Below are 25,732 nucleotides of genomic sequence, written 5' to 3'. Positions count from 1 at the left end.
TCCGTAATAAAGAGGTTCGGCAGCTCATATTTTGGGCATACATATTCAGGACTAAGATTGTCAGCTTGTAAAAATACGGAAGCAAAATACGCGTTGAAAGCCTCGGCAATACACTGAGTATCAGTGGTCTCGGTACCGTTCAGTCTGACTTTGGTCACCGGAGCTTTTTTGTTTGTTAAATGCATCCAAAACTTTCTTGGCGCGTTTGTAAGAAAATGGTGCATCTTAACGTTAAAAAAGTGGTATTTAGATAATTTTATTTTATTTTTAAGTTCAGTGCGCAATGACTGTAGCCTTGAGCGAGTGGTGCAAGAATTGAGGCGTGAACAGCGTTTTAGTCGACGCTTTAGGTGCAGTATGTCCCGAGTAATCCATGGACTGTGGCGAGGTGCTTTCTTACACTTCATGGGAACGAAATTCTTAGTGCATTCATGTACTGAATGTTTAAAATGCTTCCATAAATCGTTGACGCTAAAGTTTCCCAGCTTGTGTTTTTCAAGAAAGGAGTCAAAATCCTGTTCTAAGTAGTCAATCACGCTTTCGTCGGCAGCATTTCTAAAATCCAAGAATTTCTTGGGGATGCTTCGTGTCACCTTTCTTGATAAATTGCTTTTAAAAAGAACAGATTCGTGATCGGATATGCCTGGCAAGACTTCAACAGTAAATCCTAAATCGCTTACTTCTGCAGAAATAAAAACAAGATCGAGAATTGATTTCGAAGTCGTAGTGACACGTGTTGGTATTTCCACTATCTGTTTAAGATTAAAAGAAAAAGCAATATCAAGCAGCAGTTCACAGTGCAGACATGAAGGCCTTGCGCATAGTTCGTCCGAGTTTATCATGGGTAGATTGAAGTCGCCGCATAAGATAACATAAGGGTAACGTTTTCTGTGCTCATGAAGAAAGTTGTACAACGATTCTAAAATCGAAATGTCAGCATTTGGGGGCCTGTACACTACACCCATAAGAAGGCTGCCTTGGTGCAGTTGAACGTGAATCCAAACCATCTCGACAGATGTGTTGTGAGGAATTAATGTGTAGTTAATGCCCTTCCTAATTATGGCCGCGACGCCACCTCCCCTTGAGCCACGATCTTGTCGAATTATATCATGCGAGATAGGTATAACGTCAGTATCAGGGATACTGTCATGGAGCCATGTTTCCGTGAGAAGCGTGACGTCAGGGCCGCAACCAAGAAGAAGGCTTTCGAGTTCATCGATTTTGTTCACGACGCTTCTAGCGTTGACATTTAGTACAGATAGCGGTGCTCTGTCTGGGTGTGGTTTTGTTGGCTGCAAGGCGCTGTTTCGTTTCTTTTTGCTAGAATTATGCCAGGTGTGTCACTTCAATTCCAGCGGAACGGCCTTGTTCAGTCCTTCGTCCCATCTGTAAACCTTCCCGTTTATTTTGACCTTATCGAATGATGACACTACCTTGTCGCCTTTGTCTCTGTTTGGTTTTGTATAGGCCCAAAGTTTTTTTCTTATCGCTTGGACTCGGGGCGAAAAGTCCTCCGAAACGCTGAATTCTGAGCCTTTAAAGGCGCTGCATGCTTTCAGTATCCTTGATTTGTCCCTGTAGTCTGAAAGCCTGAATATTACAGGTCGACATCTATCCTCACGTGCTTTCCCAATTCTGTGGACGCGCTCCATTTGCAAATTAGGGATCTTTAGTTTATCTTCAATAATTTGCGCCACCTTCTGTTCCAATGAATGTGAAACATCTTCGCTTTCTTCCTTCAAGCCATACATGATTAAATTATTTCTACGACTTCGGTTCTCGAGATCGTCCACTTTCAGAAAAAGGCTGTCGACAGTTTTTTGCAATTCTTCTACCTTTGTTGTGTAATTCGCAACCGTGGTTGAAATATCGTTCACTTTTTGATCAATCGAAGTTAATTTATCAATAGTTTTGTCTAGGCGACTGTTTGTTGAGGCCACACTTTCCTTTAGTTCCTTCAAGGCATCCATTATCGTTGTAAGCATTTCCGCGGTAGAAGGACCCGGATTCGATTCAACATCACCACAGCAAGGCAGTAGGTCAACAAAGCAGCTGTAAACATTTTTCAGCACTTCTAAAAACGACCGTGGGCACGGCAAGAGCAGCAAGCAAACATCATCACTACGATAGCCAGGAACATGGCCGTAGCCTCTCACCTGGATTAAGAACAAGAAGGGGTTCTTTAGTTGCATGCTTCCAAGGCTCCCGCCGTGCCCACTGCTCGATTGCCGCTGTGCAGTTGACTTTATACAGCCGGTGAGTGGTGACGTAGCGGATGAAGGCGTTTGGTGCGGGTCAAATTGCGTGGTCCAAATGCGCATGCCTGATGAATCGCCGTCAGAACGTTCCATCGTAGCATTGTACAGATGCTCGTTCAAGATTGTCGCCGTCACCGCATCCACGCCGCATTCGGTAGCTGTAGCCGCATCTCTCGAGTTCACGAAAAACACGGCCTGGATTAAGAACAAGAAGGGGTTCTTTAGTTGCATGCTTCCAAGGCTCCCGCCGTGCCCACTGCTCGATTGCCGCTGTGCAGTTGACTTTATACAGCCGGTGAGTGGTGACGTAGCGGATGAAGGCGTTTGGTGCGGGTCAAATTGCGTGGTCCAAATGCGCATGCCTGATGAATCGCCGTCAGAACGTTCCATCGTAGCATTGTACAGATGCTCGTTCAAGATTGTCGCCGTCACCGCATCCACGCCGCATTCGGTAGCTGTAGCCGCATCTCTCGAGTTCACGAAAAACACGGCCTGGATTAAGAACAAGAAGGGGTTCTTCAGTTGCATGCTTCCAAGGCTCCCGCCGTGCCCACTCCTCCCTTCCCGTTACGGCGAGGTTTAGGTTCATGGTTGAAAAACAGCGCACAAAAAGACTAGAGACAAGAGTAAAAGCAACGACAGGACAAGCGCCTTTACTCTTGTCTCTAGTCTTTTTGTGCGCTGTTTTTCAACCATGAACCCATACAAACTCGCCCAACTTAACGTTCTATGAGGTTTAGGTGTCCACCGAGATAGAGAGACAGATACATTTCCTTTCCTCAAAAACCAATTTACCGACGAGCAAGGCGTATTTGTCCGCATTTCAGATTGGTCCAAATTGTCGTGACGTCACCGCGCGCGAATTGTGACGGGTGTCCACCGAAATATGTGAGACAGTTACTGCGCAACTTCCTTTGCTCAAATACAGTTTTCGACTAGTGTCTACTGAGATATGTGAGACAGTTAATGCGTAATTTCCTTTGCTCAAATACAATTTTCATTTTCTTCATTATGGCCCCTCTTCCTTCTTTCACTCACACTTCCTCCCTTACCGTACGGCGCGGCTCAGGTGTCCACCGATATGACAGAGAATTGCAGCCCCATTTCCTTTCCTCAAAAAGCGTTGCGTTCAAAGGGCAACGCATTGCGCCGAACGGGTGGTGGCGTTCCTTGGACTCCGTGGCAGCGCTGCAACACGCTGTCGCGTTCTACTCCTAAAGTCGAAGCTTAAGCGTCATTAATTGGAAGTGAATTAATGCACCAACAAATATGCAGTGAACAATCGCGTAGCAGAATGCAGCACTCAGGCTTTCGCCTTTCACCACTTTAGCCGCTAAAGTTCCTCGTAATTTTTTCCGCCACCGCAGATAACCTGTCATCCAATGGCACATGCGCGTCCGTGCTGGTGATGAGGCTGGACGGCCACAAATCAACCTGTACGACAAATACGAAGAGTTTGAGCATTGGTCTCGGGTCGGTGCAACCAAAATGGCCTCTGATTTCCCTGTTTATCTTTGCCGACTGGACATCTAAAATATCTGTCTATTATAGAAATGGATGGCGGCCATTACTACCCTTACAATGCGTAACCAGATTCGACCCCCTACAAATCTCTAGTGATCTCTCGTGTTCCCGTAACCGAACATTGATACATCTGCCAGTTTTGACCTACATGCACTTTGTCACAAGATAACGGGATCCTGTATACCACTTCAATAAAACTTCGGCAGGGCCTAGATGGTACATGTTGCTGTGAAGGTGAAGGTTGCGCAAATACGGGACGAACCACAAAGAAGAGACACAGAGACAGACACAAGCCCACTGAGTGCGCCTCTGTTTGTCTCTGTGTCTGTTCTTTGTGGTTCGTCCCATGTTTGCGCAACCTTCCCCTTCGTAGCAAGCTTTATACAACACCCTCTTTACGAGGAACATAAGCAAGCTCATGCGTCGCCCGACAAGTGTTTTTTTCACGAACCTTTTTCGCTGCTTTATTAACCATACTACAAATTTCGACAACTTATTTGGTGCCGAGAGGACCATACCAACATCATACCTTCTGGCCACATTCTTCAAATTATGTGATAGGCTATGTACATGTGGCAGAACAACAAGTTTTTTTTTAGTTTCACTCTGCCCAACCACCTCGTGCTCCCTCAAAACTGCGCTCGATTGCTTTAGTTTTTAACTTGTCGTACGTTCTTATTCTGGCGTGAATGGGAAACCCTGCGTTCACTAGCCTTGTTATTTGTTCTTGAAAGCTAAACCGCATGCTATGAAGCATGATTTTGACAGGACTTACCCAGGCTTTACCCAGGACTTACACAGCGATGCCATCCTTTACAAGCTTCGAATGATAAGACCCATAATGAAGGAGCGGCTTAGCACTGCTAGGCGAATACCGCCAACACACATGATACCTGCGAGGTCCTCGTGGTCCGTTTTGGCAACACCATGTCTATCCTCCAAGTCTTGTTTGGTTGATCTCTGATTACTTTCTTGAGGGAAGGAACCTCTGACCGTAACTGCGCAATTTCTTTCGTGTGTTGCGCTATGACCCTGAGCATATCGCTCAGCCCGGCGAGCTTAGCCGTTACAGCTTTTTCCAGGAATGACTGCGATTTCAATTTGAATGGACTCCTGCAGAATCTGCATGTTCTGCAGCACAGGCTTAATCTTACCGCGTCCAGGATTTGCCTCCACATCACCAGACAACAAAATTAAAGAAATAAACCATGTTTCATTAAGCAGAGAAAAGCAAACAGCCGGGCACGGCAGGACAATTACGGATCTCTCATCGCTACCGAAACAAAGGGTCTGTTCAACACAAACCTGTGTAAAGAACAGGAATGGGTTGGCCGGGGCGTTCATAATAGTCTCGCCATGTCCTCTGAAGCTGTGCTCGCTAAGGTGCCCATTATATACGCTCAGAGTGGCGCTGAAGTTGCGTGGGCTGGATTCGGTCTTGTCAAGAAGCCGCGATTTCCAGGAAGTAGCCTTGGGTCTTGGTTGCCGAAGATGACAGTGAAGTAGTCCAATGCTTTGATTGCTGGCACAAATTCGATGGTCGACCACAGGGTGAGCAGTGTAAAGAACGGGAATGGGTTGGCCGGTGCGTTCATTATAGTCCTGCCGTAACCTCTCTGGACAGGCTCTCTCTGAGATTATGAATGGCAGCTCACCAATATCCCTCAAGAGAAAAGTGTACAGCAGGTGCATCTTACCGGTACTCATCTACAGGGCAGAAACGTGGACCCTAACGAAAAGGGATCAAATTGCTTTAAGGACAACGCAGAGAGATATGGTAAGAAAACTGACAGATGTGAAGCTAAGGGACTGGAAGAGGACAAAGTGGGTCCGGGATGAAACACAGGTTAATGACACTCAAGAACAAGAGGAAGAAATGAGCAATGACAGGGCACGTAATATGAAAGCAAGATAATCCAGGGTCCTAAAGAGTAACGACATCATCATAATAATCAGCCTGACTACACCCACTGCAGGGCAAAGGCCTCTCCCATGTCTCTCCAATTAACCCTTTCCTTTGCCAGTTGCGGCCACTGTATCCCCGCGAACTTCTTAATCTCATCCGCCCACCTAATGTTCTGCCGTCCCCTGCTACGTTTGCCTTCTCTTTGAATCCACTCCGTTTCCCTTAAGGGCCAGCGGGTATCTTGCCTTCGCATTACATGCCCTGCCCAAGCCCATTTCTTCCTCTTGATTTCAACTAGGATATCATTAACCCGCGTTTGTTCCCTCAACCACTCCGCCCTCTTCCGATCTCTTAACGTTACATCTATCATTTTTCTTTCCATAGCTCGCTGCGTTGTCCTTAACTTAAGCTGAACACTTTCTTAGCCTCCACGTTTCTGCCCCATAGGTGAGTACCGGTAAGATACAGCTGCTGTACACTTTTCTCTTGAGGGATATTGGCAAACTGCCATTCATGATCTGAGAGAGCCTGCCATATGCGCTCCAGCCCCTTCTTATTCTTCTAGTTATTTCCCTCTCATGATCCGGATCTGCGGTCACTACCTGCACTAAGTAGACATATTCTCTCACTACTTCCGGCACCTCGCTACCAACTGCCAACTGCTATTCCCTTGCTACGTTGTTGACCATTACTTTGGTTTTCTGCATGTTAATTTTTAGCCCCACCGTTCTGCTCAGCCTGTCTAACTCATTGATCATGCTTTGTAGTTCTCGTCCTAAGTGGCTTAGCGAGGCAATGTCATCAGTGAATCGCAAATTACTCAGGTATTCTCCATTAACTCTTATCCCCAACGCTTCCCATTCCAGGCCTCGAAGTACATCCTGTAACCAGGCGGTTAATACCACTGGCCAGAACGTCTCTCCCTGCCTGACACCTTTCCGTATTGGAATTTTATTGCTGACTTATGGACAACTATAGTAGCTGTGCAATCGTTATAAATATCTTCCAATATTTTCACATAACACTCTTCCACACCCTGATTCCTCAATGCCTGCATGACAACTGAGGTTTCCACTGAGTCAAATGCTTTCTCGTAATCAATGAAGGCAGTATACAGGGGTTGGTTGTATTCTGCGCATTTTTCTATCACCTGATTGATAGTGTGAATGTGGTCTATTGTCGAGTATCCTTTACGAAAGCCTGCCTGATGATTTGGTTGACTGAAGTCCAAAGTTGTCCTAATCTATTAGCGATTACCTTAGTAAATACCTTGTAGGCAACGGACAGTAAGCTGATTGGACTGTAATTTTGCAAGTCCTTGATGTCTCCTTTCTTATGAATTAAGATAATGTTAGCGTTCTTCCAAGCTTCTGGTACTCTCCAGGTCACAAGGCATTGCGTATAAAGGGTGGCTAGTATTTCTAGCACAATCTCTCCTCCGTCCTTCTAAAAATCTGCTGTTACCTGATCCTCACCAGCTGCTTTCCCCATTTGCATTGCTCCTAGGGCATTCTTTACTTCCTCCTTCGTTACTGGTGGGATGTGCCATTGCTGTGCTCGAAGAGTAACGTATTGGATTCCAAGATAATTAAGGCAAGCGCAGCAGGGGGCGGCAGCAAATTAAGTAGGCAGATGAAATTAAAAAGCTTGCGGGGATGGGGTGGCAGCAGCGGGCACCAGAAAGGTTTGCTTGGAGAGTGTGTGATGTGCACACTTATCTGTCGGGGGATTTTTGCAACGCGCCGTGTCGGCAGTGGTGCGTCGGACCATGAGCGCCGTGCGTGCCAGCCCCGCGCTGCGAGTGTGCGCGTGCGTATGGTGTGCGCGAGGCAGGCACGAGGAGCGGAGAGTTGACGTGTTAGCAAACCGAGGTATAGAGGTAGACACCGCAGCACAAGCCTGGCCATTTAAGCATGGTAGTGGCAGCTGTCCGGCGTTGAGTCCGAGCTGCCAGTGACTTCCCTTGGATCATCGACGCAAGACCATTGAGTTCCACTCAAGCGTGGAGGTGGCAGCCGTCAGACTTCGGGTCTGTGCTGCCGTGTATACTTCGCTCGAATCAACGACGGAGGCCTACTGCGTTCCTTTCTAGATTGGAAGAGGCAGCAGATGGAATGAGGGTCCTTGCTGCCACGGCTTCCTTGGATAGGCTGCACAAGCCTACGGTGTTTGTGGAACGCCGTCTACGGGACCTGGCTACAGTTTTCCTGCTGCAGCTACGCAGTTCTTAGGGGCGGCTGACAGGAGTTTGTCAGCGTCTCCCGTGTCCATTTCCGTTCCTCGCCTCCTGACTCTCTACCACCGCCTCCCTGGACGCAACGCCAGCGACGCATCGAAAGTCGCCAACCCGCCTCTGTGCTGGCTGGAAACACTCCCGCTCCAGCTCGGACGATTTGTATCTGGTGAACTCTCTCCTTTTTATCCGTAGTGTTGTACACGCGTCTGGAGTGTGTTTTCTTTTCGGTTTCGTTTCTTTTATTGGCTGATTTCCTTTAAAATATAAACACGGCTTCGTTTTGTTTTGTTTGATTCGTTTCTTTTCTTCTTCGAGCCTGCACGCGAAAGCGTTCTCCTTCAGCAGTCGAGGATGCGTCACCGCAATTCGCAACAATTTGGCGTCCATGACAGGACGAAGCCGTTTTTTTTTCTCTCTTTCTTGAGTCTATAAAGAGAAACGATGGCAACGCTAAAGGAGTTGGTTGAATTCGGCGAAAAGATGGGGTTGAGAGATGTCGAGCTGCGTTCGTGGGTTTCCGCTCAGCAGGAGAAGGAACGCGCTGCATGTGCAGCAGGACGAGAGCACGAAAAGGCCCAAGCAGAATCCCAATGCGCTGCACGTCGCTAGCACGTGCAAAGTCGCTAGCAGAGGCTGAAGAGCGGAGATTGCACCTCCAATTAAGGCTCGCAGAAGCTGGTGGGGGTAGTCGAGAACCTGCTCCAGGGCCCTCAGCAGCGGTTAGGCCACACAAGTTGATCCCACTTTTCGACGATCGTAGGGATAACTTAGATGCATACCTCAAACGTTTTGATCGTATCGCAGAAGGGCACGGCTGGCCTAAGGAAAAATGGGCAACAGCACTAAGTATGTCTGACTGGGGAGGCTCTCTGTGTGTTCGGTCGACTATCTCCAGCAGATTCAATGGATTACAATACGGGAAAGCTAGCCCTGCTCCAATACTTTTATTCCACAGCCGAGGGTTATCACGTAAGGTTTCGTGAAAGTAAGCCGCTTGATAAAGAAACAGGCAAGCTATACGCAGCGCGCTTGCTCAATCTTCCCATCAAGCATGGGAAGCCGTTTATGGCCTGCAGGACCAATGTGGTCTACCGGATTCCGCTATCTTGCGGAAAATGCTACATCGGCCAAACCGGCCGTTGCATCAATGTTCGCCTCATGGAGCATAACAATTTGGCAGCTGCTATATCAGGCCCTGGACACTTGGCGGCACATTGCAAACAATGTAAGCATGATGACAAAAAATGTACCCCTTTGTTTGAGCAGACACGTGTGATTTATGTCAGTGCAGATCAGAAAGAGCGGGAAGTATTGGAAGCCTTTCTCATTCACTTGGAAAGGCAAACGTGCGTGAACAAACCAAATGTTTATCTGTGCACTAAAGATTTCAGGTTCTTGTATCGGGAAGTGCCAACACTCATGCGATTCAAATGTTGATTTTTTATGCTCCTGATTGCCGCCTATAAATTCGTTGTTGTTCTCGAGAATAAAGTCAGTTGATGTCTAGTGCCTGTGTAGTCTTTCTCTACCCTGTCGTCCTTGTTTTTTTAGCGCTACTACTATGTACTCTCAATCAGTTTTTTCGATTGATGGGTCGAGATGTCGGGAACGGCCACAACGTACAATGATTTACGTGACTTGGTAGTGGCCTTAGAATTACTGGGGAACTGCCATACTCGTCTGGCGATTTTCCTTCGGGAAAGATAATACAAGACGCTGGACGAAATGGCTGAGGCAGCAGACAACGTTCTAGAGGCCCAGTGGCAAAGAAACTTGTCTGTGTTCAAAGATTCGTTCGAAATGGGCATTCCGAAAGAGCAGGATACTCCATCAAATAGACAGTCAGTAAGGTGCCTCATTTGTAATCGTTTAGGGCATAAGGCTGCCAACTTTCGCTCAAAGGGAAAACAGCTCTATTGCGGAAAACAGGACATGGCGTAAGTTCTTGCTTAAGAAAGCAAGAAAATCAAAACCAGTCATCCTGTTGTGTTCAGCCAGAGTGTGTTGCGCCTGAAGCGATGTACACAACAGCAGGTATGCTTGAACCAGCTGAGGATGAGGTGGTGCTCGGACTTCTGCGGGAAAGTCCTGCAGACGCACAACACATGCCTGTCCTAGAGGGAGAGCTCCGTGGCCTACCCGTACGTATTTTACGGGACACAGGGAGCAATACGGTGGTGGCGCGGAGAGCCCTAGTTCCTGACTCAGCTCTAACCGGCTCGAGATCTACGGTGTTCCTCATTGATAGTAGTAGTTTGGAAGATCCCGAAGCAAAAGTCTATATCGCTTCCCCTTATTTCACTGGGACGGCCCTGGTGAAGTGCATGGAGACACCATTGTACGATGTCATAATTAGAAATACACCAAAGGCCCGTGAGCCGTGAAATCCAGATATCAATTTGAAGAAATCAAAGCCCGTCGCTAAATTACACCCTGGCATAGTCAGGGACGGGGTAACCTGCGAAAATGGCGAGAGCGAGGGCCCAAAAGTGGTATTGACTGAAAAGTAAGCTTCTGGAGAAAGTAGGAAAAATACCGCTCTAAGCGTCGGTCCCATACAGTTCACCAAGGAAAAGTTAGAAAAAGAGCAAAGGGAAGATGGTTCATTGAAGGCGTGTTGGCTCCAAATAGGAAAGGCGTTCCATGGTAAACACGGCAGTTCGCACTCGTATTCTGTCGAAAAGAGTTTGCTGTACCGCCTCTATCATCACCCTCTGGCAGAGAGGTTCGACAGGTTGTACTCCCAAAGTCTTCCAGATCGCAAGTGTTAAAGCTTGCCCACGATAGCCCGTTGAGGGGGCATCAGGGCATTAGGAAGACTGTAGACCAAATTCTGGAAGAATTATACTGGCCGGGAGTGCTGGAGGAGATTAAAAGATATGTCAGATCATGCGACACCTGCCAAAGGATGTGTCCGAAAGGCAAAGTAGGGAAAGCTCCATTGAAACGCATGCCTTTTATCGACACTCCTTTTGATCATGTCGCTGTCAATATTATCGGCCCGCTGTCGCCCGCATTGATGAAAGGGAATAGGTATATTCCCACTCGCATCGATTTCGCCACGCGGTATCCCGACGCTGTGGCTCTGCCAAAGATAAATTCAGCAACCGTGGCAGACGGTTTAGTGGAGATGATTTCAAGAATAGGTTTTCCGAGAGAGACCCTCTGTGACCAGGCCTCCTGTTTCACTTTCGAAATGATGAGAGAGCTCAATGATCTCTTGGCGGTGAAACATCTCAGCACGACCCCTTACCATCCAATGTGCAATGGGATGGTGGAGAAATTTAATGGCACACTCAAACAGATGCTGCGGAAGCTCAGTCAAGAGCAGCCCAAAACATGGGATCCTTATATCGCTCCGCTTCTGTTCGCATACAGAGACGTGCCTCCCGCGAGTCTAGGCTTTTCTCCTTTCGAGTTGATATTTGGCCGACATGTGCGAGGACCGCTCGCAGCCCCCAGAGAGCTTTGGACGAGAGAAGAGCTGGGAGAAGACGCCAAGACGAGGTATGGCTACGTTCTTGATCTAAAAGAACGTCTCGAGCAAACTGTGAGTTCGGCACATCAAAATTGGTTGCGTAGCAAAAAATCCCTGAAGAGATATTATGAGAGGAATAGCAAAAAACGGTATTTAAAGGTTGGAGATCGTGCCCTCATTCCTTCGCCGAGTAGCCATAATAAACGTCTGATGAAGTGGCAAGGTCCATTCGCAGTTTCCGGCAAAAAGAATGACGTGGATTATTGGATTGATTTGGGCCACCCTAAGAAGCTATTCCACATCAATATGCTCAAACGATACGAAGAGCGTTCGTCCGAAGAGACCGTTTTGTAAGATATCATTTGTAAATTGCCGGAGGGTGATGCCCAATGTACATACAGTGCTACTATACGGTGTTTGTAATTTGTGTAAATGCAGTGTGGTAGAGCTTATGGTTTGTTTTTCTTCTTCATTCGTTCTCCGGTTATGGATTGTTAGGTGTGTACATATTCACCTGCATAGTATGGACGTGTTTAAAGTTTATGTCTGGGGCGCGATTACGAGTCGCTCAAAATTGTTTCAATCGGAAAGTGTCTCAAAAAGTGTCTCATTTGCCCCGTTCCTATTGGTCGGTCGTGACCAGCGGCCATATTGGTTTTTTGCGTCACCGGCCGACGTCATAAGTGTGCCAAAAGTGTTGACGTTGCTCACCTAATTATGCGAGCCGATTGAGACGATTTCTTGCGACTGGAACGAGTGGTCTCAAACCGCTCGAGACAGAAAATGGCGGTTGTTTACATGGCCGGTGGCCGCGCGAGCAGCGGTGTAAGAGGGTGCATGAAGACGGTTTTGACGTGCCGGACGAGTTGTTTCGACGTTTTGACATAGGAAGGAGCATAATGGCTGTGCGACGAACTCGCCGTTGAACTTGGAGGTGTGCGGGTGAGTGCGCGGTCAGCAGTGGAGCGGCAAGTGCCTGTGCGCGCCTTCGCCGCCGGTGGGTTTCAAGACACCGTAGGAAATGAAGTAAACGTCGGCGTAGCCCAACCGACTGTGCAAGTGTTTGCGGTGAGTTGCGGAGACCACTGTCAAAGTTAAGTCGCAGATGGTGCGCGCTTTCCGTCGAGACCCCTCAAGACAAGGCGGCGGCGAAGGAGGACTTCCTTCGCATAAACATTCGCCACCACAGTATCCCCGGCGGCGTCATCCGAGCATCATACGAACGGAACGGCAACAACACCAACACGAATATCAAGTGCTTAACCCGAAGCGGGCGGCATAAGTTGGTTACGAGGCGTCGTGAGTGATTGTTGGCGCAGGGACCGTGCGCGTGCCAGCTCTTAATTCCCGCAGTGAGATTGCAAGCTCCCATCAGCTGCACCGGTCTGCTCCCGTGTGTCGGCAGTTGCTGCAGTACGTGTGATTATTCATGGTCTCCGGGTATTTTCGGAACAAAAATAAATAGAATCACGCATCGCCCTTGGAGCACATTTGCCATCGATAGCAGGCTAGGTGAGTTCACACTGGCGAGTCGCGGAGGTCGCGCGACAGGCTTAAATCGATTTATTACGCTCCCTCCCCGCTTTACATGTACTTCGGAAACCGTAACTAATTGACCGAAATCGGTCGCCTAGAATACTAGCGCGACGTTTGCAACTCGCCAGTGTGAACTTGCCTTGAAGCTGCCTTCGCCGGTTTTCGAGCCAAGCGCTCCTTCCAAATTGTTCTCGGCAGACTCGTAGCAATCACTGCCTTTAAACAGATTTTTCCGCGCACTTAAGACGTCTGCGCAGTACTTTTATTCTGCGTAATGTGTGAAAAAAGAGGACAGCCGTCGAATCAGCTGATTTTTTTTCTGGCTGCCATGTTTACGATGGCTGAATATGTGCGTGGAGGGATAAGGCTGAATCCATTGAATCAGGCGGCAGCTCACGCCACCTAGCCGCCGCTACCGACGCTTTTCCAGCGTCAGCGCACCCTCGCGGCTGCAAAAGTTACTGAAGAGCAAACTTAATTGCAAAATTGAGGACGCTTCTTCTTTTGCTTCATGTCGTTGAGTTTGAAACATAGTTTGTTAGCGAAATAAAACATTCTTCAAATTATTAACGGCGTGTTTACAGAAAAACTTTAGCATACGGTCCCTTATTGCGCAACTAAATGCTTCCTGGGTGGAACCCTACTATTAGACACCACAACCTCGCTGCTAATTGGTTGATTCCGCCGTCAACAACTCGCGGTGTCGTCATTTTGACGTCAGAGTCTCAATATTGAGACAAAAACTCGTAATCGCGCCCCTGATGTTTCGTATAGTTTTTATTTTGCCATTTGCCAGATGTATAGTGTTCTACCGCATGATCCCTGTGTGCGCGTTTCCATGTGCCTCCGTCTGTGAGAGTGTAAATTGCCTTCGTGGACTTCAGCGAAATCTAACTTGTCTGTTTATCGCATGTACCCAAGTTTTGTGCGCACCAACGGCAGTTTTTTCTGTGGAAAAAACTTTTCCGAAGGGGGGGGGCATATGTGATGTGCACACTTATTTGTCGAGGAATTTTTGGAACGCGGCGTGTTGGCAGTGGTGTGTCGGACAGCGGACCGCCGTGCGTGCCAGCCCCGCGTTGCGCGCGTGCGCGTGTGCGCGTGCGTATGGTGTGCGCGAGGCAGGCACGAGGAGCGGAGAGTTCACGTTTCAGCAAACCGAGGTGTAGAGTATTCTAGTTCACTATAGTGTAGAGGAAGACACCGCAGCACAAGCCTGGCCATTCAAGGGTGGAAGTGGCAGCTGTCGGACGTTGGGTCCGAGCTGCCAGTGATTTCCCTTGGATCATCGACGCAAGACCATTGATCCCACTCAAGCGTGGAGGTGGCAGCCGTCAGACTTCGGGTCTGTGCTGCCGTGTACTTCCCTTGAATCAACGACCCAGTCCCTACTGTGTCCCTTTCGAGGTTGGAAGAGGCAGCAGATGGAATGAGGGTCCTTGCTGCCACGGCTTCCTTGGATAGGCAGCACAAGCCTACGGTGTTTGTGGAACGCCGTCTACAGGACCTTGCTATAGTTTTCCTGCTGCAGCTGCCCAGTTCATGGGGGCGGCTGACGGGAGTTCGTCAGCGTCTCCCGTGTCCATCTCCGTTCCTCGCCTCCTGGCTCTCTACCACCGCCTCCCTGGACGCAACGCCAGCGACGCATCGAAAGTCGCCAACCCGCGTCTGTGCTGCCTGCAAAGCATTCCCGCTCCATCTCGGGCGATTTGTATCCGATGAACTCTCTCTTTTTTATCCGTAGGGATGTACGCGCGTCTAGTGTGTGTTTTCCGTGGTGTTTTCGTTTCTTTTATTGGCTCCTTTCCTTTAAAATATAAACACGGCTTCGTTTTGTTTTCTTCTTCGAACCTGCACGCGAAAGCGTTCCCCCCTTCAGCAGTCGGGGACGCGTCACCCCAATTCGCGACAGATGGATAAGAGGGGTCTATTTCGTGCAGTGGGCGTAGTTAGCCTGGTGATGATGAGGCTGATTTTAAGGCGAAAGCCTTTAATGCCTCATACTGTCGTTAGCACACGCGTCCGCAGCCGTGTCGACAGACGCGTCGGCAGCCGTGTCGGCAGATTTCTCCGCCTTTCGGCGTCACAGCTTAAAAAGAAACTGCGCCGAGGGTGGGAATCAAACCAGGGCCTTTGGCATTTGAAGCAAAGACGCTACCATTCCACCACGAAGGCTCAAGGTTCGAGCATGGATAAAGGCGCCTCTAGTGAGTGCATGGGTTTTATGAATAAAATAAAAAGAAAAAAGTCAAGGAAAGGAAAATAAAAATAAAAATAAGAAAATGAACAAAAAGTAAAAACAAAATAAAAATAAGATATGAAAATAAAAATAAAATAAAAAACAATAGAAATAAGGAAAGGAGAAAAAATGTGAAAATAAAAAAAAGTAAATAAAAACAAACACTGCGCCAGGAAACGCTTTCGCCTTGCAGCACTTTAGAGAGCCAAAGTGGCCCCTGAATTTTTTCTTTGCCTTTGTAACTGATATTTCGAATTCTGACCAACCTATCGGTCACCAATCTGGAGCTTCCCTAGCTACAAGGAGCGAGATTCAGTGTAGATTTGGGCTGATATAGTGGTGTGACACAGCGTGGGGTAGAGTGGGCAATGTGCATGTCCATGTCTCTCACTATGCCACGTCTTTCCCGCGCAGGATAACATTGTGGTTGGGAATTAAGCAAAAAAGAGAAGGAGAATGAGGGGCTCGTTATATAAATATGAAAGAAGCCAACAGCCCCAGAAACCAAGGTGCACAGGGGATTTTTTATTTTTAATTAATTTATTTATTTTGTGGTGTTGATCAATTTAGAATATTACTGAATATGTTATGGCTTAAAGCTAATTGATTAGAAAAGCAGAAGAAAAAACAACCACTGTCGCCGGTGGGATCCGAACCCACGACCTCCGAATTACGCGTCCGGTGCTCTACCTCTGAGCTACGGCGACGGCTGTCAAATCTTCTGCTTTCGGGGGTATTTATGTTTACAAGTAACCTAACCTTGAGAGTGTTCATCAGCGCCACCCACGGTCATAAGCGGCGGACGTGGAACGTCCTGAGTTACCGCAGGTGTGACGTAGAACGTCATTGAACGGAGAGGGTGGAAGCTGCGTGAGAACCCTCTTATGCTTCCTATGGCGTCAAGGCTGCCAGAACCGAGGCCCTCGCTAAGCAATTAAGCAAACAAGAGAAGGGGAATGAGGGGCTCGTTATATAAATATGAAAGAAGCCAACAGCCACAGAAACCAAGGGGCACAGGGGATTTTTTATTTTTAATTAATTTATTCATTTTGTGGTGTTGATCAATTCAGAATATTACTGAATATGTTATGGCTTAAAGCTAATTGATTAGGAAAGCAGAAGAAAAAACAACCACTGCCGCCGGTGGGATCCGAACCCACGACCTCCGAATTACACGTCCGGTGCTCTACCTCTGAGCTACGGCGACGGCTGTCAAATCTTCTGCTTTCGGGGGTATTTATGTTTACAAGTAACCTAACCTTGAGAGTGTTCATCAGCGCCACCCACGTTCATAAGCGGCGGACGTGGAACGTCCTGAGTTACCGCAGGTGTGACGTAGAACGTCATCGAACGGAGAGGGTGGAAGCTGCGTGAGAACCCTCTTATGCTTCCTATGGCGTCAAGGCTGCCGGAACCGAGGCCCTCGCTAAGCAATTAAGCAAACAAGAGAAGGGGAATGAGGGGCTCGTTATATAAATATGAAAGAAGCCAACAGCCACAGAAACCAAGGGGCACAGGGGATTTTTTATTTTTAATTAATTTCAGTAATATTCTAAATTGATCAACACCACAAAATAAATAAATTAATTAAAAATAAAAAATCCCCTGTGCCCCTTGGTTTCTGTGGCTGTTGGCTTCTTTCATATTTATATAAACGCAGCCTTGACGCCATAGGAAGCATAAGAGGGTTCTCACGCAGCTTCCACCCTCTCCGTTCGATGACGTTCTACGTCACACCTGCGGTAACTCAGGACGTTCCACGTCCGCCGCTTATGAACGTGGGTGGCGCTGATGAACACTCTCAAGGTTAGGTTACTTGTAAACATAAATACCCCCGAAAGCAGAAGATTTGACAGCCGTCGCCGTAGCTCAGAGGTAGAGCACCGGACGCGTAATTCGGAGGTCGTGGGTTCGGATCCCACCGGCGGCAGTGGTTGTTTTTTCTTCTGCTTTTCTAATCAATGAGCTTTAAGCCATAACATATTCAGTAATATTCTAAATTGATCAACACCACAAAATAAATAAATTATTTAAAAATAAAAAATCCCCTGTGCCCCTTGGTTTCTGTGGCTGTTGGCTTCTTTCATATTGTGGTTGGGAGAGCAGTAAGTGGCTTACTAATAGCACACTCATTAGGCTGCCGTCTCATGAAAATATCCGGCTTTCCGTATTCAAATTTATTTTTGCACCATTCCTTTATGACGCCATCATGGTGATTTTACCCCAATAGACCAATCAGAAAGCAGCGCTAAATTTTAAATTTGGCATGAAATTTATTAGTCGAGAGGTATCGTGTGGCCTGGTTGCGTTATCACAACCTGCCCACCATGGAAGGCGGCAGCGCGCCCTGCGGATTGTTAGGAATCTTCCCAGCGTTGCCAAATTCAATGCATTTCCTACCCGCCCATCTTGGCACTACCTTACGGGACCTCGGTATGGGCAACCTAGACTCACAAGCCCCACCGGCGGCTGTGTTCCAATCTGCCAAATGCTCGTGCAGTGGCGGACTGCTTCACCGCTGCACCACTGCGCCAGTAGGGGCGATCTGTGAATGTGACTGGGAGAGTGATGAACACCAGTGGACCGATCAATCACTGCGCACCGTACAAGTTGAAAATATGAGGGCCACCAGTTTGTAAGTTCGCGCACATCCGAAAATTCTCTGGCACACCCGAAATTTTGGAAGTACTCGTACACTCTAGAAGGCGATCACACATGCGTGCAACCGGTTGCGATCGGTTTTTCAGTAATATTCTATATTACTCAGGCACTAACCTATCGCATTTTCTTAAGAAGTCCTTCAGATTTTTATAATGACTGACTCGCGGAGCGCTTGGATAGTATCATGTTCACGAAGTGAGTGGAGAATAACTATTTGTTATTTACGCTTGCAGATAACTGCTTGTACGAAGAACTGAAGATCAAGAACAACGAGACGCTGCACAGCGAGCACCCGTGTGAGTCATTTCACTGCGATGCGCGTCACAAGGTCGTCTACGTTGAAGGGTGAGTTACGCGAAGCGCGACTGCGTGTCCTTCGGAAAGCATTTCTTTGTTACAGCAACAAGGAAACACAGACAGAGAGCGCCGAGGACTAGCAACTGATTTATTTTAGAAAAACAGACACGCTTAAGCACAAAACGGAAATTCACGTTAAACCAATAATCATCTTGAGGGCAAGAGTACGTAAACTTCATGCAATATCTTGCCCTCAGTGCAATTATCCCTTTCACATGACCTTCTGCTCAGCACTTTACCATGTCGGTTTTTCTAAACTACATCAGCTGCTAGTCGTCGCCAGTCTCGCGTGTGTGTCCGTGCTGCTTTAATACGCGATCGAATACGTCCCGTCCGAAAGCGGTGGGCGCAGTAGTGGACGGCACCTCGTGCCGGAAATAATCGGGTGCTGCGAAAAAAAAAATCGTACCATGGTAATTTTTCGTTCTAGTGACTGACGATTCATCGGTGTGCGATATGCGATGATGAGTTAATTAAAGTAACTTAATTAGTTTTAATTTTAATTAAAGAAATAAAACTGAAATAGAAATGAACAAAGGGGTTCAAAGGTGTCCAAATGCTTAGAATAAAAAACCAATGCTTGATGATCACGAAATGAACAAGTGGGGGGAAAACCTCAGGTTGCTTGAGCCAACGTTTCGACAAGGGGACTTGTCTTCGTCTGGGCAAAGCGTTCATCATTGGCAGGGATTAAATAGGGCCTTCGCTCCGAGGAGGAAGGCCCCGGGGGTGGGGAAGGAAAGTGGTGTGAGAGGGGATTCGTGTCAGGAAGGGGAGGGAGGTGAATCTTGACTCGTTAAGCTGCAATAGTGGAAAAACTTATATCCGGGGGTGTGCAATGAACATAAAGGCTTTGAAGGGGCTGCGACGGGGGGTTGGCGCTGAGTGGTCCTGAAAAACTCAGATAAGAGGATTAGTCAGCGTGGTACAGGGAAATGAGAACAAGGCAAACAAAATAGGCTGGCACTGGAAGGAGAAAGAAAAGGGGGGGGGGGGGATTTCCAAGGAAGGACAGGCTCCAAATCCACTAGGGACAGAAAATACAGAGAAGCATTCCTAATCCACAAATATAAAACACTGCAACCAACACGGATTAACATGTCCAGAGTAAACCTAGAATCTCTCAGGTACATTCCAGGGTTAGCATAATTTTAAATTAACAAATGTCTTGCACGTGCTCAGACCATTTCCTAGAACCTCGAATAAGTATATTATCTTTTCAGGAGGACACAGGGGCGCGATGAGAGGCACGGGCGTGGAAGTAGACAGGGACAAGCGCTTGTCCCTGTCTGCTTCTATGTCCGTGTCTTTTGTTGCGCCCCTGTGTCCTCCTGAAAAGTTATGAACCAACACGCCCAAATAGAAGTACTTCTGAGTATACTATCCCTCTTTGCACCCTTCCCACGTCATATCTTCCACCGCATTTCCGGCCTTCTCACCCTCTCCCTTTGTTCACCTTTTTTTTTCTTTTCTCCTAATCCCCTACTATCACTTCTCGGAAACCATGACATTCCTGTTACCCCCTCGGCCCCCACCTTTTTGGCTTTCTCGGAACTCGAGCCATTCCCACCCCTCCTGCCTTGTCCTTCCTTGGAAATGCAACCCCCCCCCCCCTTTCCTTCTCCTTCCAGTGCCAGCCTATTTTGTTTTCCTTGTTCTCATTTCCCGGTACCACGCTGACTAATCCTCTTATCTGAGTCTTACAGGTCCACCCAGCGCCTCCCCTCCGTCACAGCCCCTTCAAAGCCTTTGTTGATTACACCCCCCCCCCCCCCCCCCCCCCCCCCCCCCCCCCGGATATAAGTTTTTCCACTATTGCAGCTTAACGAATCAAGATTCACCTCCCTCCCCTTCCTGACACGCATCCCCTCTCACACCACTTTCCTTCCCCCACCCGGGGCCTTCCTCCTCGGAGCGAAGGCCCTATTTAATCCCTGCCAATGATGAACGCTTTGCCCAGACGAAGATAAGTCCCCTTGTCGAAACGTTGGCTCAAGCAACCTAAGGTTTTCCCCTCCCTTGTTCATTTTGTGATCGCCAAGGACCATTTACCACACCCTCTCTCTACAATGCTTGATGATGGTAATTAAGAAAATTTAGAGCGTGTAATTGATCAATTGATTAATTGAAACAAAAAAAAACCTGGAGAGTCGCATCAGCATGGATGACACACCAAAGGACGCCGCACGCTATGGCGCCAACTCATAAGCGCAGCACAGGAGCGCATGTGTTTGTCTCATCTTCTTCCGTCCCGTCCGTCAGCGCTGTTTTGCCGTTCCATTCAACAGGAGTCCTACCGCGTTTTCTTCTCGTCCCTTCAGCGGCGGCAACGAACGAGTGACGCATCAACTGGCCCACAAAGTGGCACTCTTCAAAGATGGGAAGACGACGCCTGTCGCAGCAATCGCGTCTTCCCATTGAATGACAGCAGCTGCTAAGAGTAGAATGTTCGCATTCCCTTCTTGTGTGCCTTGCACGGCAGCGAGAATAAGCCGTTGTTATCAGCGCTCGTGAACGCTGTCTCCTTCAAAACGGACACCCTCCGTCCCGGTGCACCGTCAGAGTCCCTGCTGGCACCAACTGTTGTGCCACCAAGGAACAGGCGTCCATCAATCTAGATGTACAAGCGTTAACCCTCTCGCTTGGCGGATGGGAATGCAGCTCTTTGAGGGCACGACACCACGCTTTCCATTTTGTCAAGCCATCCACCGGAAATCCCCGCACACAAATAAAGGCCTCTGGTTCACAAATCAAGTAAAGCGCAGTATAGGCAAAAAGAAACGACTATACACAAAAGCGAAACGGTCGGGCTCAATGTGCGATTGGGAGCGTTACCGCGAGCGTGAAAAATTACGAGGAACTTTAGCGGCTAAAGTGGTGGAAGGCGAAAGCCTGAGTGCTGCATTCTGTTACGCGATTGTTCACTGCACATTTTGTTGGTGCATTAATTAACTGCCAATTAATGACGCTTAAGCTTCGCCTTTAGGAGTGGAACGCGACAGCGTGTTGTAGCGCTGCTATGGAGTCCAAGGAACGCCACCACCCGTTCGGCGCGATGCGTTGCTCTTTGAACACAACGCTTTTTGAGGAAAGCAAATGGGGCTGTAATTCTCTGTCATCCCGGTAGACACCTGAGTCGCACCGTACAGGAAGGGAGGAAGTGTGAGTGAAAGAAGAAAGAGGGGCCGTAATGAAGAAAATGAAAATTGTATTTCAGGAAAGGAAATTAGGCATTAACTGTCTCACATATCTCAGTAGACACTAGTCGAAAATTGTATGTGAGGAAAGGAAGTTGCGCAGTAACTGTCTCACATATTTCGGTGGACACCCGTCAAAATTCGCGCGCAGTGACGTCACGACAGTTTGGACAAATCTGAAACGCGGACAAATACGCCTTGCTCGTCGGTAAATTGGTTTTTGAGGAAGGTTGTGGCTAGAGTTCCGTCCAGACGGAACGACAATTTGCGCTAGAGTTCCGTCCAGACGGAACTACATGTAGCGATGGGGTTCCGTCCAGACGGAACTGTATCTGACACCATACAGTTCCGTCCAGCATTATCTGCCACAAGAGTTATGTCAAGACGGAATTAAAGCTGGCATTAGGGATTGGCAAACCAGTTTGCTTGCAGAGTTTTGCATGTTCATTTAAAAAAGTGGCAATCCTATTCCGCCTAATGTGTGACAGGATATTCTGCTGCATCATTATATTTTCCAAGGAATCAGTGAGAAATGGCAATAGAACGAGTTTTGGCTTGGGTTTGTTGGTGCGTTTGCATAATGCTTGTTGACCGTTTGTGTACGTCTTAGTCTTTTTCTCGCTACGTCGTCTTGCAGCACAAACAGCGACAGGGCTTCACATCACTTCGCGAAGAGTTTCTGCACTCTGCTTCTAACAGTGTCATTTTCCAGATCCTGTATGCACGCACGGAAGTAATGCCTTCGAGGATCCAACTAAACGCAGTACGCAGACAGACATTTTGGTGCCGTGTACAGTGTTTGCCAAAAGTAACCAGGCTGCATGGTTTGCTTCTAGCTCGCACAGCGAAGCGCTTACAGCTTCCCTGAAGCTGAAATGGTCGTTAAAGGTAAGGACTGGGGGTATTCTTACCGTCCAACAACTTTTGGTCTTTAGGAAAGTCACAAGGGCTCCACTATACAAGCTAGAAGCAAACCATGCAGCCTGGTTACTTTTGAAAAAGACGGTACATGCGTAGAGAGAAGATGTGGATACAGCTTTGTCAGCCGGTTATTCCAGAGGCAAAAAAATGCTTTATGTGGGTATAAATCACCATTTTGTATAGTATGGACAGTACGGACATTAGACGGTTTTAGTTTTACGTACGTAGAACCTTCATGTACGTAAACGTGAGATGTCTACGTAGCGTACGCTCGAGTCGCTTCGTACAGTTTTAGCTGCACGTACGGGACGCAAACTGTGTAGATCTTTCATAGAACCTAAAAAATGCGTTAGCATGTTGTGCCGCGCCGTCTGGTACAGATAAAGAAAACTAATTTTGTTTAGTTGAGCTGCTTGGAGCGGAGCCAGGCCAACCTGCAGTGCGGGCGGTAAATACATACCCCCTTTCTTCTGGCGAACGTTGAGCGATTTCATTCCACCGAACTGTATGTTGCATGCTACCTTCAAAGGAATTGCATTCCTTCACGTCCCGCAGCATATTTAAATCATCATCGCTTTTCGAGAAGTGAATGCGCGCTGGTTTCCCACTCATATCGACGACGTGTGCGTATGGAGCCAAAACGTGCACTGTTTTTCTTTTCCCGCTGACTGTGCCGAGGGTCTCGCGATATCCCGCGAGGTTTTGAGCTTCGCGGGACCTCGCGAGACCAGCGCCTACTCGCTGGCGAGACCGTCGGCACACTCGTTGCTATGACTACCACAAACGCTTCTCAGTCATGCTTAGGGGCTGCTGAAACGGATTTCTATCTAGAAAACAAAAGCTAGTTGTCACCTAAAACTTCATGCGAGAGCAAGAATGGACCAACTGAAGGCAAATACAGCAGTTTACAGCACGATACCACGTCGAGGGATTAGCGACGAAGCTGTTATCGTTGTGAAGCGGGCGGGCAGGGCGCCGCCATCTTGCCAACGCCTGGTACGCAAGCAACGTGAAGACCGCAACGCAAAGATCCGAATCTCACAAAACGTCCGTGAGACCCACGCAAACACTTCACGTTCTGCGCATGCGCACTGGTGAAACGTAAGCGCTCTACTTGCGTGAAGCTTCTACGTACGTAAAACTAAAACTTTCTATTGTACGGACGGAACTCTAGCTGCCGTAAATATTCTGTCTGGACGGAACTGCAGCAGCAGGAAACGTTCCGTCTGGACGGAACGCTAGACACTCCGTTTGAGGAAAGGAAATGTATCTGTTTCTCATATTTCGGTGGACACCTAAACCTCGCCGTAACGGGAAGGGAGGAAGATGGGTGTGAACGAAGACACCGTATTCACGTATTCACTAGACGCACCTTTGTATCTAGCTGGCATGGCGGAGTGGTAGCGTGCTCGACTCGCACTCCGGAGACCGGGGTTCGATTCCCAAGCTCGGCCAATTTCTTACTATTATTTATTTATCTGGTCTGACTAGAAAGGTTAATTAGACTAATTGGTTAAGTAAGCAATTAACTAAACTCAGTCGAACTTACGTGGAGCATCACTATACGATCCCTTTAATTGGAAGCATGGTTAGTAGCGAAAGTACAATTGGCCCCGTTTGAAATTCGCGCACTGTGACGTCACGTCCGTTTCGACCAATTGAAAAGCGTGACATTTCTGTCGACAGCTCCTGCTTACAACGATGAGGCATTAAAGGCTTCCGCCTTAAAAGTCATGCCAATCCGAAATTGCAGCTGCCAAGGACAAGTTTCACAATACGGACATTTCAAACATGCTTCAAACCAACACAAGAAAATTTTGGAAAATTATTAATCCCAACTACTCAACAAAAGCATCAATGTCTTTAGCAGACGAAGGGAAACTTATTTCTTCGGCCGAGGTCGCAGCCCATTTCAATGACTTCTCTTGCTCTGTTTTTACTGATGAGACTCCGATACCAACTGATCTTCATTTTCCGACCCTGGATTCCTGCATGCCTGACATAACTATCACTCCTGAAGGTATATCATCCGCCATTGATCGCCTTCCGACAAACGCGGCACCTGGACCCGACGGCATATGCCCCAAGTTACTTAAAATAGCTCAACCTGGAATTTGTTCTATTCTTGCATCTATCTTACAACAATCTCTCGATACAGGATGCGTGCCAAGCGATTGGAACGTTGCTCGCGTCATCCCTATTTTCAAGTCTGGTGACCCATTAAATCCCACAAACTATAGGCCTATATCATTAACTAACACATGTTGCAAATTACTGGAACACATTATTTCATCAGCTATTATGAATTACCTCGACCGACAAGACTTTTTCCTCGTTAACCAGCATAGATTTTTGCGCGGTAAATCTTGCGAAACGCAGCTATTTGAATTAATTACCGATGTTCATCATGCCGTTCACTCTTTGTGCCAAATAGATGCGATATTTATCGACTTCAGAAAGGCCTTTGATAAGGTTCCACATCAGCGCCTCATTAGAAAGCTTGCTGGCTTAAATATAAACACGAAGGTTGTCAAATGGATATCTAATTTTCTATCAAACCGCACCCAGTCCATTTTCGTTAATGACCATTCATCTCCACTTGCCTCCGTGAAATCTGGAGTGCCACAGGGTTCTGTACTCGGACCAATATTATTTTTAGTCTGCATAAATGACATCAGTAATAACCTGTGCTCTACAGTCCGTCTATTTGCAGATGGTTGCGTGGTATATCGACAAATCAATAACCCTACGGATGACGATTGTCTACAAAGGAACCTCATAAATCTTGATAATTGGTGCAGAGACTGGCAAATGGAGATTAATGTGTCAAAAACGAAAGCCATCACGTTCACGACGATCAAGCCGGAGCCGTATACTTATAGTATAAACGATGCCCAGCTGGAATCAGTGTCCAACATAAAGTATTTAGGCGTTCATTTATCATCCAACCTGTCATGGAACCTTCATATAGATATGACACTCAGCAAGGCATCCAAAGCGCTTGGCTTCATTAGGCGCAACTTGCATCTGGCCAGCTCGTCTACAAAACTTACGGCATACACTGCATTAATCCGCTCAAAACTCGAATACGCGTCGCTTATATGGAATCCACATCAGACCTATCTAATAAAAAATGGCTGAGGCTTAGCTAAGATTGAGCCTAGTCAGATGCGAAGCATATTGATGGCTAGGCTTGGCAATACATGGCTTTCCTTGGTTGACGTTCATCCCGCTCTTCATCGGTCTCTGTGGCACGCTGAAGCTTTCGCTTCTCGTTCAAATAAGCCCTGCTTCTAGGCGGCATCCCAACACCTGGCCGCCTCGTAAGTGCCCGGAGAGCGAGGCAAGTTCAGCTTTATACCGCTGCTGTAGCGTCACGTGGTCAGCTGCAGCGCCTCTGATGTGGAGCCTCCACCGCC

General features: G+C 47.7%; 1 protein-coding gene and 1 non-coding gene across 2 annotated transcripts in view; one reads left to right on the top strand and one right to left on the bottom strand.

The window, feature by feature from the left end:
- The window catches only part of LOC149345538 (uncharacterized), a 157,723-nt gene that overhangs the window by 61,493 nt on the left and 70,498 nt on the right, over positions 1–25,732 (top strand). The window contains exon 2 of the mRNA XM_089586108.1: positions 18,072–18,183. Within this exon, the coding sequence (XP_089442234.1) occupies positions 18,072–18,183 (112 nt within the window). The remainder of the gene's footprint in view (positions 1–18,071; positions 18,184–25,732) is intronic.
- On the bottom strand, positions 16,313–16,384 carry TRNAT-UGU (transfer RNA threonine (anticodon UGU)). Its single transcript has one exon. It is a non-coding gene; the product is annotated as a tRNA-Thr (tRNA).

The sequence above is a fragment of the Amblyomma mixtum genome, chromosome 4 (assembly GCF_055824585.1).
Source record: "Amblyomma mixtum isolate Tamu chromosome 4, ASM5582458v1, whole genome shotgun sequence".
Classification (NCBI taxonomy): Eukaryota; Metazoa; Arthropoda; class Arachnida; order Ixodida; family Ixodidae; genus Amblyomma; species Amblyomma mixtum.
Note: the sequence above shows the minus strand (reverse complement) of the source record. Positions and strands in the feature narration are given on the sequence as shown.